Genomic DNA, 17,912 nt, shown 5'->3' with positions numbered 1-17,912 from the left:
GTACACTCATAAGCATAGTCTGCCTCATGCAATAATGGAGGTGATAAAACCTATTTTCAGAGACTTAGCAGCACCTGAACTGTTGAAAAAGTGTATTCACGGAAAAACTCAAAACCCCAATGAAAGTGTAAATAGTGTTATATGGTCGAGAATCCCCAAGACTGTATTTGTTGGAATAGAAACACTTCACTTTGGTGTGTATGATGCTGTTGCGACTTTCAATGATGGCAACATTGTAAGGTGCAAGGTATTTAGAAATGTGGGAATGAAGATAGGTTCTAACATGGTACGAGCGATGCTTCCTTAAGACAAGGAACGCCTTCGGGCTGCAGATAGGGCTGTAAAGAGTCTAGAAATACAAGCAAGAGTAAACAGGAGGAGGAACAAGAGGAAGCTGGAGGAGGAGCTTGCAGAGGATGAAGATAATCCATCCTATGGACCTCGAATGCACTAAAAAGTTAATCCAATCTTTGTCGCTCGATTCCCAAAACTTTTATTTTCTCATACTAATTACGTGTTTTCTAAGGATCTTCCAAACATATTTGTTTCAAACTTTCAGTAAATGTTACACAGTACCTTCTGCATAATTTAACACAGCCTTTTTCCAAAAAACTGTATATTTTTGAATATATAAATAAAAAATTGCAAAAAATGTTGTGAATTTTCATTACAATTGAAAAAAATCATCTTTAATAACTGAACTAAAATTTTGTAAAATCCCTGTGTTAAGTTGTAGCCCATATTCCAATAAATAATCTGTAAAAAGTTCAACTTCCTACCTCAAATATTTAGTGAGGAAAGATGTAATTTATAAGCGTTATTTTAACATTGCAAGTATAGGGCGTTCCGGAGCCCCTTAAACGAATGTCTTACGACGTCCGCCCCGAGCAAATGCAACGAACAAAAGAGAACAAAATGAGATTTGCCGGCACGGTAGCTCAGCGTGTTCGGTCAGAGGGCTTAGTTACCCTGTGTAACGAAAAAACTGAGTGAACGAATCAACGATCAACCTGAACAGGCGTCATCGGACGTCCGCCACGAACAAATTCAACGAACAATCTAGAGCAAAATGAGACTTAAAAGAAAAAAGAAAAAAGAAGTGGTCAGCGCGACAGACTGTCAATCCTAAGGGCCCGGGTTCGATTTCCAGCTGGGTCGGAGATTTTCTCCGCTCAGGGACTGGGTGTTGTGTAGTCCTAATCATCATCATCATTTCATCCCCATCGACGCGCAACTCGCCGAAGTGGCGTGAAATCGAAAGACTTACACCTGGCGAGCGGTCTACCCGACGGGAGGCCCTCGTCACACGCCATTAATTATTAGTATCACGTGCTATAGGTTCCAATGTAGCTCTGCAGTGCTGTGCGGTGCGCCACGCAACGTACCGTGCGGCCCCCTGGTCAGCCACGACACGTCTCCCAGAGCCAGCAGGTAGGAGTCGGGCCCGGCACCTCTGCCGGAGGACAGCAGCACCACGGCGGCCGGCTGCGGGGGCGTGTCTCCACCCCCACCGCCAACTGCGCCCCCGGCGCCGCCCCCACGGTCCCGGTCCGCCCCCGGCGCCGCCGCCCGCACCTCCAGCACGACGCCGGCGCGGTTCCGCGGAGCCGGCAGCCACTCCGGCTGGAACTCCTCCGGAGTAGACACCACCAGTCTCTCTGAAAGAGTGCGAGGTGCACGTGAGTATCAGCTGTTGACATGTGTCCGTTATACGACGACACCAATTCAGGTTACTCTAAATATGAACCACTCTTCTGCATGAAAAAATACACTACTGGCCATTGAAATTGCTACGCCAACAAGAAATGTAGATGATAAACGGGTATTCATTGGACAGATATATTGTACTATTACTGACATGTGATTACATTTTCACGCAATTTGGGTGCATAGATCCTGAGAAATCAGTACCCAGAACAACCACCTCTGGCCGTAACAACGGCCTTGATACGCCTGGGCATTGAGTCAAATACAGCTTGGATGGCGTGTACAGGTACATCTACATCTACATTTATACTCCGCAAGCCACCCAACGGTGTGTTGCGGAGGGCACTTTACGTGCCACTGTCATTACCTTCCTTTCCTATTCCAGTCGCGTATGGTTCGCGGGAAGAACGACTGTCTGAAAGCCTCCGTGCGCGCTCTAATCTCTCTAATTTTACATTCGTGATCTCCTCGGCAGGTATAAGTAGGGGGAAGCAATATATTCGATACCTCATCCAGAAACGCACCCTTTCGAAACCTCACGAGCAAGCTACACCGCGATGCAGAGCGCCTCTCTTGCAGAGTCTGCCACTTCAGTGTGTTAAACATCTCCGTAATGCTATCACGGTTACCAAATAACCCTGTGACGAAACGCGCCGCTCTTCTTTGGATCTTCTCTATCTCCTCCGTCAACCCGATCTGGTACGGATCCCACACTGATGAGCGATACTCAAGTATAGGTCGAACGAGTGTTTTGTAAGCCACCTCCTTTGTTGATGGACTACATTTTCTAAGGACTCTCCCAATGAATCTCAACCTGGTACCCGCCTTACCAACAATTAATTTTATATGATCATTCCACTTCAAATCGTTCCGCACGCGTACTCCCAGATATTTTACAGAAGTAACTGCTACCAGTGTTTGTTCCGCTATCATATAATCATACAATAAAGGATCCTTCTTTCTATGTATTCGCAATACATTACATTTGTTTATGTTAAGGGTCAGCTGCCTATGCAGCTTCAACACGATACCACAGTTCATCAAGAGTAGTGACTGGCGTATTGTGACGAGTCAGTTGCTCGGCCTCCATTGAACAGACGTTTTCAGTTGGTGAGAGATCTGGAGAATGTGCTGGCCAGGGCAGCAGTCGAACATTTTCTGTATACAGAAAGGCTCGTACAGGACCTGCAACTTGCGGTCGTGCATTATCCTGCTGAAATGTAGGGTCTCGCAGGGATCGAATAGAGGGTGGAGCCACGGGTCGTAACACATCTGAAATGTAACGTCCACTGTTCAACATGCCGTCAGTGCAAACAAGAGGTGACCGAGACGTGTAACCAATGCCACCTCATACCATCACGCCGGGTGATACGCCAGTATGTCAATGACTAATACACGCTTCCAATGTGCGTTCGCCGCGATGTCGCCAAACGCGGATCCGACCATCATGATGCTGTAAACATAACCTGGATTCATCCGAAAAAATGACGTTTTGCCATTGGTGCACTCAGGTTCGTCGTTGAGTACACTATCGCAGGCGTTCCTGTCTGTGATGTAGCAAGGGTAACCGCAGCCATGGTCTACGAGCTGATAGTCCATGCTGCTGCAAACGTCGACGAACTGTTCGTGCAGACGGTTGTTGTCTTGCAAACGTCCCCATCTGTTGACTGAGGGATCGAGACGTGGGTGCACGATCCGTTACAGCCATGCGGATAAGATGCCTGTCATCTCGACTGCTGGTGATACGAGGCCGTTGCGATGCAGCACGGCGTTCCGTATTACCCTCCTGAACCCACCGATTCCATTTTCTGGATCTCGACCAATGCCAGCAGCAATGTCGCGATACGATAAACCGCAACCGCGATAGGCTACAATACGACCTTTATCAAATTCGGTAACGTGATGGTATGCATTTATCCTTCTTACACGAGGCATCACAACAATGTTTTACCAGGCAACGCCGGTCAACTGCTGTTTGTGTATAAGAAATCGGTTGGGAAGTTTCCTCATGTCAGCACGTTGTAGATGTCACCACCGGCGCCAGCCTTGTGTGAATGCTCTGAAAAGCCAATCATTTGCATATCACAGCATTCTCTTCCTGTCGGTTAAACTTCGCGTCTGTAGCACGTAATCTTCCTGGTGTATCATTTTTAATGGCCAGCTGTGTATTTTACTGTCGCCAATCTACATAACGGGAAATGATCATTGCAATAAAGTAAAAGAAATCAGAACTACTAAAAATAGCCTAAAGTGGTTCCAAGACCCTCTGCCAAGCAGTTAAGTGTTAGCTGCAGTGCAGAGTAGCCATGTAGATGTACATGCTTATTCCAACATTATTGGTGAACAGCTGTTGTCCTTTCTAGATTTCTGTGATGCATTGTCAGAGTTCCTTTCAGCAGGTATTCGTCTGTTCATTACATGCAATATGCCATTGATGAACTTTTCCATTTTTGTATGCCACATTCATTCAGTTTGTTATGCAGGGCAGCCCACTGATAGTGACCGGGCCACATATCTCACGAAATTAGCATCAAACGAAAAAACTACAAAGAACGAAACTCGTCTAGCTTGAAGGGGAAACCAGATGGCGCTATGCTTGGCCCGCTAGATGGCGCTGCCATAGGTCAAACGGATATCAACTATGTTTTTTTAAATAGGAACCCCCATTTCTTATTACATATTCTTGGAGTACGTAAAGAAATATGAGTGTTTTAGTTGGACCACTTTCTTCGCTTTGTGATAGATGGCGCTGTAATAGTTGCAAACGTGTAAGTACGTGGTATCACGTAACATTCCGCCAGTGCGGACGGTATTTGCTTCGTCATACATTACCCGTGTTGCAATGGACCGTTTACCAATAGCGGAAAAGGTCGATATCGTGTTGTTTTTTCTATTGTGATCAAAATGCCCAACGGGCGTGTGCTATGTATGCTGCTTGGTATCCTGGACGATATCATACAAGTGTCCGGACTGTTCGCCGGATAGTTACGTTATTTAAGGAAACAAGAAGAGTTCAGCCACATGTGAAACGTCAACCACGACCTGCAATAAATGATCATGCCCAAGTAGGTGTTTTAGCTGTTGTCGCGGCTAATCCGCACATCAGTAGCAGACAAATTGCGCGAGAATCGGGAATCTCAAAACGTCGGTGTTGAGAATGCTACATCAACATCGATTACACCCGTACCATATTTCTGTGCATCAGGAATTGCATGGGGACGACTTTGAACGTCGTGTACAGTTCTGCCACAGGGCGCAAGGGAAATTACGGGACGATGACACATTTTTTCCACGCGTTCTATTTAGCGACGAAGCGTCATTCACCAAAAGCGGTAACGTAAGCCGGCATAATATGCACTATTGGGCAACGGAAAATCTACGATATCTGCGACAAGTGGAACATCAGCGACCTTGGCGGGTTAATGTATGGTGCGGCATTACGGGAGGAAGGATAACTGGCCCCCATTTTATCGATGGCAATCTAAATGGTGCAATGTATGCTGATTTCCTACGTAATGTTCTACCGATGTTACTACAAGATGTTTCGCTGCATGACACAATGGCGATGTACTTGCAACATGACGGATGTCCGGCACATAGCTCGCGTGCGGTTGAAGCGGTATTGAACAGCATATTTCATGACAGGAGGATTGGTCGTCGAAACACCATACCGTGGCCCGCACGTTCACCGGATCTGACGTCCCCGGAATTCTTTCTGTGGGGAAAGTTGAAGGATATTTGCTATCGTGATCCACCGACAACGCCTGACAACATGCGTCAGCCAATTGTCAATGCATGTGCGAAATTACGGAAGGCGAGCTACTCGCTGTTGAGAGGAATGTCGTTACACGTATTGCCAAATGGATTGAGGTTGACGGACATCATTTTGAGCATTTATTTACAGGTCATCACGCTGTAACAGCATGCGTTGTCAGAAATGATAAGTTCACAAGGGTACATGTATCGCATTGGAACAACCGAAATAAAATGTTCAAACGTATCTATGTTCTGCATTTTAATTTAGAAAACCTACCTGTTACCAACTATTCGTCTAAAATTGTGCCCCATATGTTTGCGACTATTACAGCGCCATTTATCACAAAGCGAAAGAAGTGGTCCAACTAAAACATTCATATTTCTTTACGTACTACACGAATATGTGATGAAAAATGGGTGTTTCTATTTTTAAAAAAAGCAGTTGATATCCGTTTGACCTATGGCAGCGCCATCTAACGGGCGAATCATAGCTTCATCTAGACAAGATTCGTTCTTTGTAGTTCTTTCGTTTGAAGCTTATTTCGTTAGATACTTCGTCCGGTCACGAGCAATGGACCACCCTGTAGATTTACTTTCGGTTGTTGAGTTTGAATAAATAAGTGTGTGATCATGTGACATCCAGCAACTAGCTATATTAACAATATAAAGTAAATGGAAATGCTGTGTATCTAGGGACTCCCGTCTGGTAGACCGTTCGCCTGCTGCAACTCTTTCGAGTTGACGCCACTTCGGCAACTTGCATTTCGATGGGGATGAAAAGATGATGATAAGGACAACACAACACCCAGTCCCTGATTAGAGAAAATCTCCGACCCAGCCTGGAATCGAACTCGGGCTGATAGGTATGGCATTCTGTCACGCTGCGCACTCAGCTACCAAAATGGTTCAAATGGCTCTGAGCACTATGGGACTTAACATCTGTATCCATCAGTCCCCTAGAACTTAAGAACTACTTAAACCTAACTAACCTAAGGACATCACACACATCCATGCCCGGGGAAACATTCGAACCTGCGACCGTAGCAGTCCCGCGGGTCCAGACTGTAGCGCCTAGAGGGCCCGCATCTCGTGGTCGTGCGGTAGCGTTCTCGCTTCCCACGCCCGGGTTCCCGGGTTCGATTCCCGGCGGGGTCAGGGATTTTCTCTGCCTCGTGATGGCTGGGTGTTGTGTGCTGTCCTTAGGTTAGTTAGGTTTAAGTAGTTCTAAGTTCTAGGGGACTTATGACCACAGCAGTTGAGTCCCATAGTGCTCAGAGCCATTTGAACCATTTTTTGTAGCGCCTAGAACCGCTCAGCCATCCAGACCGGCCTCAGCTACCAGGGCCAGACAATGTAAAGTAAAAGCACTATACGTGGAGCAATGACATTAATGTGACCACTAGCTATATTCCACATCAACATACAATAACCACTCACAGACTGCCTTTGGGCTAATTGTGCTGGTATAAGCTGGCGCCAGCACTCAGGGCAGCAAAGAGGTTGCAAGAAGAACAATAGTAGGTGCAAGCAACTCACCTATCAGGAGGGAGGCCAACGATAGCCTATCAAACAATGCGTCACCAACGCCCTCTAAACTTCCAGTATTTAGGTCGCCACTATGGACTGGAGGGCCGAGTCTGTCATCGAGCCCAGTCATCCAGTGAGTCACCGAGTAATGTCACAGACCAGCCGCAGTGGGAATCACCAGCATTACACAGCAACCAGGTAGTGTACATAGTGGACTTGTACATCACCAGCAATCAGGCTAACATGGACTATTATGGGACAGCTTGTACCACTACATCTGGACTATCTTAAGTAACTTCTCGTTCTTATGAATAAAGGGCCCTGTTAATACGTGTGTGCAGTCTGAGTTGCAGAAGAGGATTCTGGCCACCAAACAGCATCCTCTCCTTGCTTCCTATGGTACAAGCCTACGGTGACAACAAGACGACACTAAACCAATTGTGAAAGCATTTGCCGGCCAGGGTGGCTTAGCAGTTCTAGGCGCTTCAGTCTGGAACTGCGAGACCGCTATGGTCACAGGTTCGAATCCTGCCTCGGGCATGGATGTGTGTGATATCCTTAGGTTAGTTAGGTTTAAGTAGTTCTAAGTTTAGGGGACTGATGACCTCAGATGTTAAGTCCCATAGTGGTCAGACTCATTTGAACCATTTGAAAGCATTTCTCACACAGCCAAGTTTATAACCTGTTTGCATGCTGCTGTGGTTAAAGTACACCATGGGCCACAGATGACAAGGGTGAATGATGGCTATGGAGATGTGGACATATTAAGTGTTAAGCAACTGATTGCCCAGATGAACCAAGGGGCTACCAACAGTGTCTCTTCTACGACCATTCAGTGAACATTGATTGCTGTGTATGGGCCCCCACAGCAGATACCTGGTTCATGCACCCATGCTGACTGCTGTTCATCAGTGATAAATGCTGGAATTTGTATGCTGGTGGCGCAGTTGGATGTCAACTTAGTGGCGGCTGCTGGCCTCTCAGATGCTCCATGACTGTGATACATCTGAAAGCAAACACCTTCAGCAATCATGCCGGAGGGGTGAGTGTTAAGGTCAGGGGAATTTTTTTTTGTATTCTCTGGGTGATATCGTCAGTCTGGATGGCACAATGGATCAACATACCTCTATCTATGGGGACCTCGTCCATCCCTACATGTAGTTTGTTTTTTTCCTCAGCACAGTGGCATCTACCAACAGAACAAGGCAACATGTCTTACAGTTCGAAGCGGAGATGCACGTTCTAAAAGCACTGGAATGTGGCTTCTGTACTCCCCTGACCACCAAAATTCCATATCTAAACCTAATAAAGATTCTGTGGGACCACCTCAAGCAGATGGTTCGCACCATGGATCCTGACCAGAGCAGCTGGCAACAGAACTGGTGTTGGCATGGCTCCACATCCCCAGTTGGTACCTTACAAAACCTCACTGACTCTCTTGCAGGACGTTCGCGATGCAACAGGCCATCACATTAATATGTTATGTTATGTTAACCAGGGACCTAGAAACTGCAACTGCAGTGGTCCACAACCCCACGACATCTACCGCAGTCCACTTCACCCCTCTGCCACCACACACCAAATCCAGGATTATTGTGTGGTTTGGCCCACAGTGGACCCCCCCCCCCAGGGAATATCTCACACCAGACGAGTGTAACCCCTATGTTTGCGTGGTAGAGTAATGGTGGTGTACAAATATGTGGAGAACTTGTTTGCACAGCAATTACCGACATAGTGTAGCTGAGGCGGAATAAGGGGAACCAGAAAGCATTTGCCGAGGCAGATGGAAAACCGCCTAAAAACCATCCACAGACTGGCCGGCTCACCGGACCTCGACACTAATCCGCCGGGCGGATTCGTGCCGGGAACCAGGCGCTCCTTCACGTCCGGAATGTCTTGCGTTAAACCGCACAGTCAACCGGGCGGGCCACAGTAATGTGACTCTACAGGGTAAATGAAGAATATTGACGAATGAAACCTAGCCCACAGCATTTTAAGTCTCACATCATTTCAGATGGAAGTTCATACATAAAAACTAAACTACTGTATAAGTTAACACCTTCAGATTTTTGGGCTGTAAAATATCATATCTCAGCAAAGTGGATACTGAAAAAATGATTGAGGGATTAAACGTAATGTGTCGTTTCACGAAAAGAATGGTCGTGAGAAAACGACACAATGCTATAATTCTAAGAAGTTGTGGCTGCTCTCTGTGAACTATATGGAAGTGCAAACTGCACTACGATCTCTGGAATACACAGTAGGTTCTAAGCAGCCGAGATGAAATTTTTGAGGACAATTCTGGGAGTAACAAGCAGAGACAGATTTTAAAAAATTATATCACCCATTAGTGTGTAGGAATTTACAACTTTAATGAAAATGTTAAGGAATAGGGAAAAGGATAGAAAGAACATACAGAAAGAGTGGGCGATGAGTGTATTAAAAAAATAACTGCCACAGGAAGAAAAAACACTGGCCGACTCAAGAGAAGATGGATGAATCAAGAAGTTGCAATGGATCAACTGATCTAATACTTGAGGGAGAACACAAAGAAGAAGTAGCCATTATTTTATTTACGTTTACACAACTAAAGAGTTTAAAATTAACTACTTCATTTTACGAAATTAATTTGCATTAACTCACATTATTTTTACGATTATACAGAAAAGCGAGGTTTACTATTATTTGTCTACATCACAGGTTCTCACAGCTGATATAGCGTTATGTAGCAGTAACAAGGATAAGCTTCAAATGAGATTGGGAAGTACAGGATGACACACGGGAGACGGGCGGTTTTTAATGAAATGATACTCAGACAGCTTTAAAATTAATGCATGTTTATTTACACAAAATCAAAACTCATTATTTACCATTGTAGTGAAAAAAGTTATTTGTGAAAAATAATGTCGTCAATGTGATGTCCATCATTTCGAATGCAGGACTCTTTTCTCAAAATCCTCCATCACACGGACTAAAATCTCTGCAGGGATGGCTCTGAGCACTATGGGACTCAACTGCTGAGGTCATTAGTCCCCTAGAACTTAGAACTAGTTAAACCTAACTAACCTAAGGACATCACAAACATCCATGCCCGAGGCAGGATTCGAACCTGCGACCGCAGCGGTCTTGCAGTTCCAGACTGCAGCGCCTTTAACCGCACGGGCACTTCGGCCGGCTCTGCAGGGATGTCAGCAATTTCTTGAATGATTGCACTCTCCAACTCGTCCAAATTTCGTGGTTTGTGTTTATAGACACAGTTATTAAGGTACCCCCACAGAAGAAAAGGCAAATACTGACAAGTCGGGAGACCTGGGAGGCGAAGGAACATTGCCAAAACATGAGATAGTCCGGCTGGGAAACGTGCGTCTAAGAACTCTCATTGAAGTGTTCGCGGTGTGCGATGTTGCCCCATCCTGCTGGAACCAAACGATTTTAAAGGGATTCGTCGTCTTTGAAGGTCCAATAATGCCAGCAGAGCCGAGAACACACCAGACTGTTACTTTTTCTGAGGGTAGAGGACGCCGGTGGATAAGGTGTGGATGCTCTGGAGCCCAGTAACGTAGATTGTGCTTATTCACGTTCCCGTTTAAATGAAAACGAGCTTCATCGCTCATCAATAAAATTTCATTTTCATTCGAACCCAAAATCACTTGCATTCTGTAAGCGAAGTCTTCTCGTACAGCAAAATCAGTTTCCTTAAGTTGTTGAACAATGAGCATTTTGTAGGGATGAAATTTTAATTCTTTATGCAAAATTCGTCTAACCGATTCACGATTGATTCGTAACTCACTAGCATGAAGTCTAGCTAACCGTCCTAGGCTTCTGACTGCCGCTTACCTTACCCTTTCAACATTTTCTGGTGTCGTTACTCTGCGTGTCGAGCCAGGATGCTTCTTATCCAGTAAGTTTCCAGTTGTTCTGAAGTTTTCCACCTATCTGAGAATTGTGTTACGGCTCGGAACAGCTCCACATCGACCGACATTAAACCGCGCACTAAACAATCGCTGCGTAGCAATAATAGACTCCCTACTTTCCATGAAACTGTCTTAGACACACTCGACGTTGCCAGTCCGACTGCTCCATAGTGACTGAGTAAATGAAATGGCGTCTTGTGTGGATCAGAACTGTCCCCACCACGACCACCTCCCACCACCGCGCCCTCAGTACTACGCAGTTCAAAACCGTCCGTCTCCCGTGTGTCACCCTGTGGGAGAAAATCTTTGTAAGGTGGCAGAAGGATGAAAATAAGTATTAACAAAATGTAGTACGTGTGTCTAGGAGGACAAGCGGAAGAAACAGTGAAGTCTGACTGACAAACTTTGATGAAACTCCATAGTATTAACAGTGTCTAATACACGCACTTCAGATATGGCAATAGACCAGAGGGTGCTGGCACACGTTGGAATAACTGGGAAAGGTCGTCAACTATAATGCGCCATCGAAGAATTAATGTGGAGACTTAAGGAATGCTGTGTGAGTCAGCAGTGAGAGGTTCAAAAATGGCTCAAATGGCTCTGAGCACTATGCGACTTAACTGCTGAGGTCATCAGCCGCCTAGAACACACATCCATGCCCGAGGCAGGATTCGAACCTGCGACCGTAGTGGTCGCTCGGCTCCAGACTGTAGCGCCTAGAACCGCACGGCCACTTTGGCCGGCAGCAGTGAGAGCTGAAGTGCTGTATGGAGCAGAGACATGGACACCAGCTATAGAACATTATAAGACGGCGGATGCGGCCGAAATGAAAATGTTAATAAGAATTTGTTGGCGTCTTCAGAGCCGATAGTATCAGTAATGAGAAATGAAGGGGCAACGTTAAACTGACGAAAATATCACGGGAGACTGCAATGATATGGACACATCATAAGAAGAGTCGATGTTGGCAAGAGAATGGAAGAAATGGTACTGGAAGGTGAGAGAGGAACAACAAGAAGAAGAATGAAGAAGTGTGTACGTGAGGGCATGGGGGAGAAACATCTAAGAACAACAGAAGTATAGGAGTGTAGGACGGAAGAAGATGGAGAACGCTTGCCAGGAACGCCGAATCTACATGAGTGGGAGACAAAGGTATCTATGCAATTATCTTTGTATATAGCTTACACCTTGATTGGATTTGTGTCAAGAGTTTTGGTAGGAGGCGTTGCTATAACTTAGTTGTATCTTAGCATGGAAGGAATAAAGTTGTGGTTGACCAAGAAAGAAGAAAGATATACATGTTTGCAGTAATATTGTTTCAGATGCTATGTGCTCAAGAGAATGTGAATAATTGGTAGAATTACTTGAATTGGATTTGGGAATTAATTCAAAAATCACCTGTTCCACTTGTAGTATACACCTATTAAAAAATCCAGGCAATTAATGGGATGATTATGTACAACAATCATAGAGATCATCTATTGAAAAAGATAAATACAATGTATGTCTTTCACTTCCTGTTCTTGAACAATCATAAATAGATAATTTTGCAACAAACTCTGTACTTGGAGAAAACTGCAATTAAAGTTAAACGCTGCTTAAATTCAATGGTCGAGAACAATGGGAGCAAGAGATTACAATTCCCATCTGTAAGACTGATGAGAACGATAATGCCCTTATAAACGAGGGTGTCACAGGATAAACACAAATCTCTGTTTATGCATGTGTTCAAATCCTTATTATTGTGATGCTGCTGCGAATTCTGATTTCTTTAAGAAATGTGGAGAATGCAGGCTAAATGGGAAACAGTCATAACTGTTTGAAGATTGAATGCTAACCAGACTAGACATATTAAAATTTTCATTACTTGTTAATTCAGAAATTATGAAAATTGATGGGATAATTTCTCGGTCAAGAGAAAGAATTAAAATTTGTGCTGTCACATCATTTCTTGACAGTGATCATATCACGAACAGTTTTTTAATTCATTGCCTAGATGGCGGGCTATTCATTTCAAAATCTTTCTCCTCCTTGGAACCGTCAGGACACGACTGAAAGTAGAATTGGGCGGATGGATTTCATGACGGCTTCGGTTAAAAAAAAAGGAGGCAATGCCTCTAGAAGGAACACGATACTCAGTATATAATTGAATGTACACCAAACATTTAGTATATACAAAATTCAAAGCAATCTTCGGTGAAATGAAATGAAAAGGGATCAACATTAATAGCGCAAGAGAAATTCCACTGTTAAATGCAGACGAGAGACTGGATAAATGGAAGAGTACATTGAAGACCTCTATGAATGGGAGAAAAGGTCTGTTGAAGTGACACATGAGGAAATGGGGGTCGGTATGGAAGACACGAGGGATCTAGTATTTGAGTTAAACAGAGGTTTGGAAGACTCGCCCTCAAATAAGGCAGAAGACAGATCATTTGGAATTTCTAAAATCCCTTCAGCAAAGGGATTAAAATTCAGTGTGGAAGGATGCCAGTGATAAGATTTGCTGATGACATTGCTTTACTCAACGAAAGCCACGAAGAATTAAAGAATCTGTTGAATGGAATGAACAGTGTAATGGCTACAGGATATGGATTTAGCTTAATTTGAAGAAAGACCACAGTAACGAGATGTGGCAAAAAGAAATTAGCGATAAACATAATATAAAACTTGATGAGCATTGAGTTGTTGAAGTGAAGGAATTCTGGCACCTTGGAAGGAAAATAAGACATGATCGTTGAAATAAGGAGAAAATAAGAAGCAGACTAGAACAGGTAAAATAGGACATATCTGGCGAACAAGAAGAACGAGTATTTTAGTACCAAACATCAGCCTTTACTTGAGGGAGAATGTATATCTGGAGCACAGCAGTGTATGGAAGTGAACCATGGACTTTGGGGAAACAGGATACGATGTAAATTGCAGCGTTATAGAAATAGTGCTTGTAATATTAGTATCTGTTTCGATATCTTAAAAACTTACATTCGATAATCTAACCATGCAGGGTCATAAAAGCCATACAATTCGTGCAAAAATTTCTTAGATCGTCGCTGAGCAACGACCACCTGATATTTCAAAGAATATCTTACGCGCCACGGCGCAGAACACGAATTGTTCATAAATTGTATCAATAGAGATATTTTGTGTTTCTTATTTTTTGGCAGCTGAAGAATTGTAATCTTCTTCTGTTATCACAGTCGTGATTTTTTTTTAAAGACGGCAGACACGTATATGGCGTGTTCCGCAATCACTAATTAGTTATTATAAAATATTACTATTGTGCAGTGCTATGTAAGAATTTATGTGTGCAGCTAAGATGAAATATCGAAAATGTTAAAGGACTTTATTTAAAGAAACAGCCAGCAAGATATAAAATTGAAATGTACGGACACTATTGTTAGCTGTACTGACTAAGATAATTAAATTGGTTATTGTGCTCTCAAATGCTGTAGTGCCTGCTTAGTACTTAAAGTATTTCTGTTCTATCCATCTCCTATTAATGGTAACAGAAATAACGGTGTTTTTATAGTTTTCATACAGCTACCAGGGGCCGACTGCGAGTCGGCAAACGTAGTTAAGGCAGAAGGCGCATTGCTATTTACCCTGTTTGTGTTTTAAATCCAACTTCTTTTAATGTGTGGTATAGTATAGCAAAGAAAATTTCCAGCTTTTTCTGGTCCCTTAGGTTTTCCTGTTCGTAGTTGCCATGTCTCATATCTGGTCGTGATTGAACATGATTACAACACAAATAAATTAAGTGGCAATGCGAACTCTGTTCTTAATCTTGAGAACGCTACGCCTTCTGCAAACGATTTCTGGTGACACATGAACTATCACATACAATACTTAAGTGTTTGAAAAGTCTTTGCTCTTCACACCAAGAAGTGGTGGAAATTTGACAACAGATTTCGGAATCTTCACAAGAGAATAATAAATTAATCAAAATATAAACATTTTTTTAAAAAAAGAAAAAAAACACCACATGCTTTAGAAAGATGTGGAAAATAAGCTACACTGATATGATTAGAAGTGAGGAGGTTCTCTGTAGAGGAACGAAATACATAGAAATCACTGAAGTGAAGAAGAGACAAGATCACAGGACATGCATTAAGACATCACGGAATAGCTTCTTTAGTGCTAAATGAGCTGTAGAGGACAAAAACTGTAGAGAAAGAGAGATATTAGAACATAAGCGACTAATATTTGGGAATATACTGTACAAGTACTACTCTGAGATGAAGAGGTACGCAGGGCAAGCCGAAGTCATGTCTGATCACATCAAAAGAGCAGAAAAAAGCATGAAATCAATGTGGTACTGACCGTTGGCACAGAAGTAGGCACTGTCGGTGGTTGTCCGGCGGAGCCCCTCGGGCGTGACCAGCGTGCTAGCTGAGCGTGTCACGGAGGCAGACAGCGCACTTCTGCTGCCTGTGCTGCCCCCACTGCGCGCTGGGGACGTGCCGTTGCCGCCCCCGGTGTCCCTGCACGAGTCTCCACCATATCCAGACACTTCCACTGCACCAAAGAGGAAATAACGTAGAAGTGAGACACAGAGGTTCCTGGCAGGGTCGCCAGTTGCTCATTTCTAATGCAGGAAAGGCTCTTGTGTGAAGGTCCCCCGATTCCTGTCTTCTTTATGTCTAACTTGTACTGGTACTTGAATTACGTAACCATTACGGCACCTCAGCTCAACCTCTCGATACCAGCAATATTCTACTGTGTTTCTGTAAAGTAGTTGACATATTTCTGACACAACATTCAGAGTAGATTTCATTAATGTAGAGGTACATTGATACGTCGATATGTATATATTGCAATGATATTATTCTTATGTGTATTTTATCTTGTGTCACTATGATCTTTGACGTACTTGTAACTCTTGATTTTTGGGCGCGTAAGCGATTATTAGTTAGTTAGAGAGTCGAACCTTTAGAGAGTCAAGTCTTGGACGTCATGTTGGAAAGACGCATATTGTAAAAAGTTTATAAAATGTGTAACAGTGAGGAAGATGTTTTCAAGTATGTTTTGTATTGTGAAGTGATGTTTTGTGTGTTACGTGATATTGCAGCAAAAGTAATAAAAAAGAAGTGTAACTTAAACTCGGAGTGCTGATTACTTTTTTGCATCACCATTGTGCTAACTTTGAAAGGTTTAGTCTTCAAGAATGGTTTGTGAAACACAACTATAAAACTTTTGAATATAGCAGAATAAAACCTAGGCCTCTTTGCATCCGAGCTTGGAATCATCACCACCTAGATTTTCGACGATTGAGCCATGATTTTACAACGAGACCAGTGTGAGAAACACGAAAAGATGAGTGCCTAGTTTATTCATTATTACATGAAATGACTTTATCAACTGTGCTCTAATGATACCTGCCACATAATAACTTTGTTGTTGCCCGAAAATGCAGTATTTAGCACCGTGAGCAACACCATAATCATTATTAAATTTTGACCTTTGCTGTGGTAGGGTTGTTAAGACACTCCATGTCTGCACTTTACATGATACCATATAGTGTTCCAATATGATTGCAGTGGGTTTGACTGAGACCATAACGAATATCAGTTGAAAGAACAAACTACTGTAACCAGCCATATTTATACATCTTTCCATTATGCAAATCAGGTAGTTATAACTACATCATCAGGTTGATTTACCTCAAGCAGTAAGGAAACGCTTATTGTTTTAAGAATCTTAGGCATCCTTTCCCCATCCCCACCCCCAAACCAAAGGTTGATACACATGTGCTCACACACACACACACACACACACACACACACACACACACACACACCAACTTAATATACTAATAACAAATATCATCATGTATATAGCAGACTGAAGTGATGACCAAAAATTTGTGCCAAGGCTGGGACTTGAACCTAGACCTCCCGCTCTCTAGGCAGATGCGCTAACCAGTACACCGCCCTGGCACAGTGGCTTTGCACAACTGCTTGGACTACCCTAGCATGCTTCCCTCCTCAAATCTAAGCCTAGGTTTCAGGCACTAAACTCGTTTAGTTCGAGACTGTGGTACTATTCTAATACAGTTGGAGAGTCTTTATAATGCTGTTCGACTTTGGGAGGAATACCAAGTGGGCTGAGGGGTGAATGAGAATTTGGATCGATGAGGGATGCAGAGTAGACAGTCGATGTAGTTGTGCAAATCCACTGCTCTAGGATGGCACAGTGGTTACCACATCTGCCTAGTGAGGAGGAGACCTGGATTCGAATCCCAGACTTGGTACATATTGCCATTTGTTACTTCTGTCTGCATATTTGCACGTCTGAGACTCGAAAAAGTTTCGAGAACCATGTACTTTCATTTGAGAAATAAAAAAGTAATAATTTCTAGTAATATTGTATGAAATTTGCTACAGTTGGCACTTGTTAGTTACTAAAATGAAACCTTTGCTTACTATCTAAACGAAATCTTTGTTTAGTTCAGTTTAGGGAATGTGATGTAAATTTGAATGGAAAAGCAGCCTTTGAACACTGAAAGGTATTGAAATTTATTTCACGGTTCACCTATGTGATAAAAACATGTGCAATATACAGCGTGGTCCATTGATAGTGACCGGGCCAAATATCTCACAAAATAAGCGTCAAACGAAAAAACTACAAAGAACGAAACTCATCTAGCTTGACGGGGGAAACCAGATGGCGCTATAGTTTGCCCGCTAGATGACGCTGCCATAGGTCAAAAGGATATCAACTGCGTTTTTTTAAAATAGGAAACCCTATTTTTCTCACATATTCGTGAAGTACGTAAAGAAATATGAATGTTTTAGTTGGACCACTTTTTTCGCTTTGTGATAGATGGCGCTGTAATAGTCACAAACGTATAAGTACGTGGTTTCACGTAACATTCCGCCAATGCGGACCGTATTTGCTTCGTGATACATTACCCGGGTTAAAATGGAGCGTTTACCAATTGCGGAAAAGGTCGATATCGTATTGATGTCTCGCTATTGTGATCAAAATGCCCAACGGGCGTGTGCTATG

The 17,912-nt window shown here is 43.4% G+C and overlaps 1 protein-coding gene across 1 annotated transcript in view; it reads right to left on the bottom strand.

The window, feature by feature from the left end:
• The window catches only part of LOC126109449 (C3 and PZP-like alpha-2-macroglobulin domain-containing protein 8), a 968,006-nt gene that overhangs the window by 172,648 nt on the left and 777,446 nt on the right, over window positions 1-17,912 (bottom strand). Inside the window, exons 16-17 of the mRNA XM_049914479.1 lie at window positions 15,225-15,419; window positions 1,386-1,658 (exon numbers count right to left, since the gene is read on the bottom strand). Of these exons, the coding sequence (XP_049770436.1) occupies window positions 1,386-1,658; window positions 15,225-15,419 (468 nt within the window). The remainder of the gene's footprint in view (window positions 1-1,385; window positions 1,659-15,224; window positions 15,420-17,912) is intronic.

The sequence above is a fragment of the Schistocerca cancellata genome, chromosome 12 (genome assembly GCF_023864275.1).
Source record: "Schistocerca cancellata isolate TAMUIC-IGC-003103 chromosome 12, iqSchCanc2.1, whole genome shotgun sequence".
NCBI lineage: Eukaryota > Metazoa > Arthropoda > Insecta > Orthoptera > Acrididae > Schistocerca > Schistocerca cancellata.
Note: the sequence above shows the minus strand (reverse complement) of the source record. Positions and strands in the feature narration are given on the sequence as shown.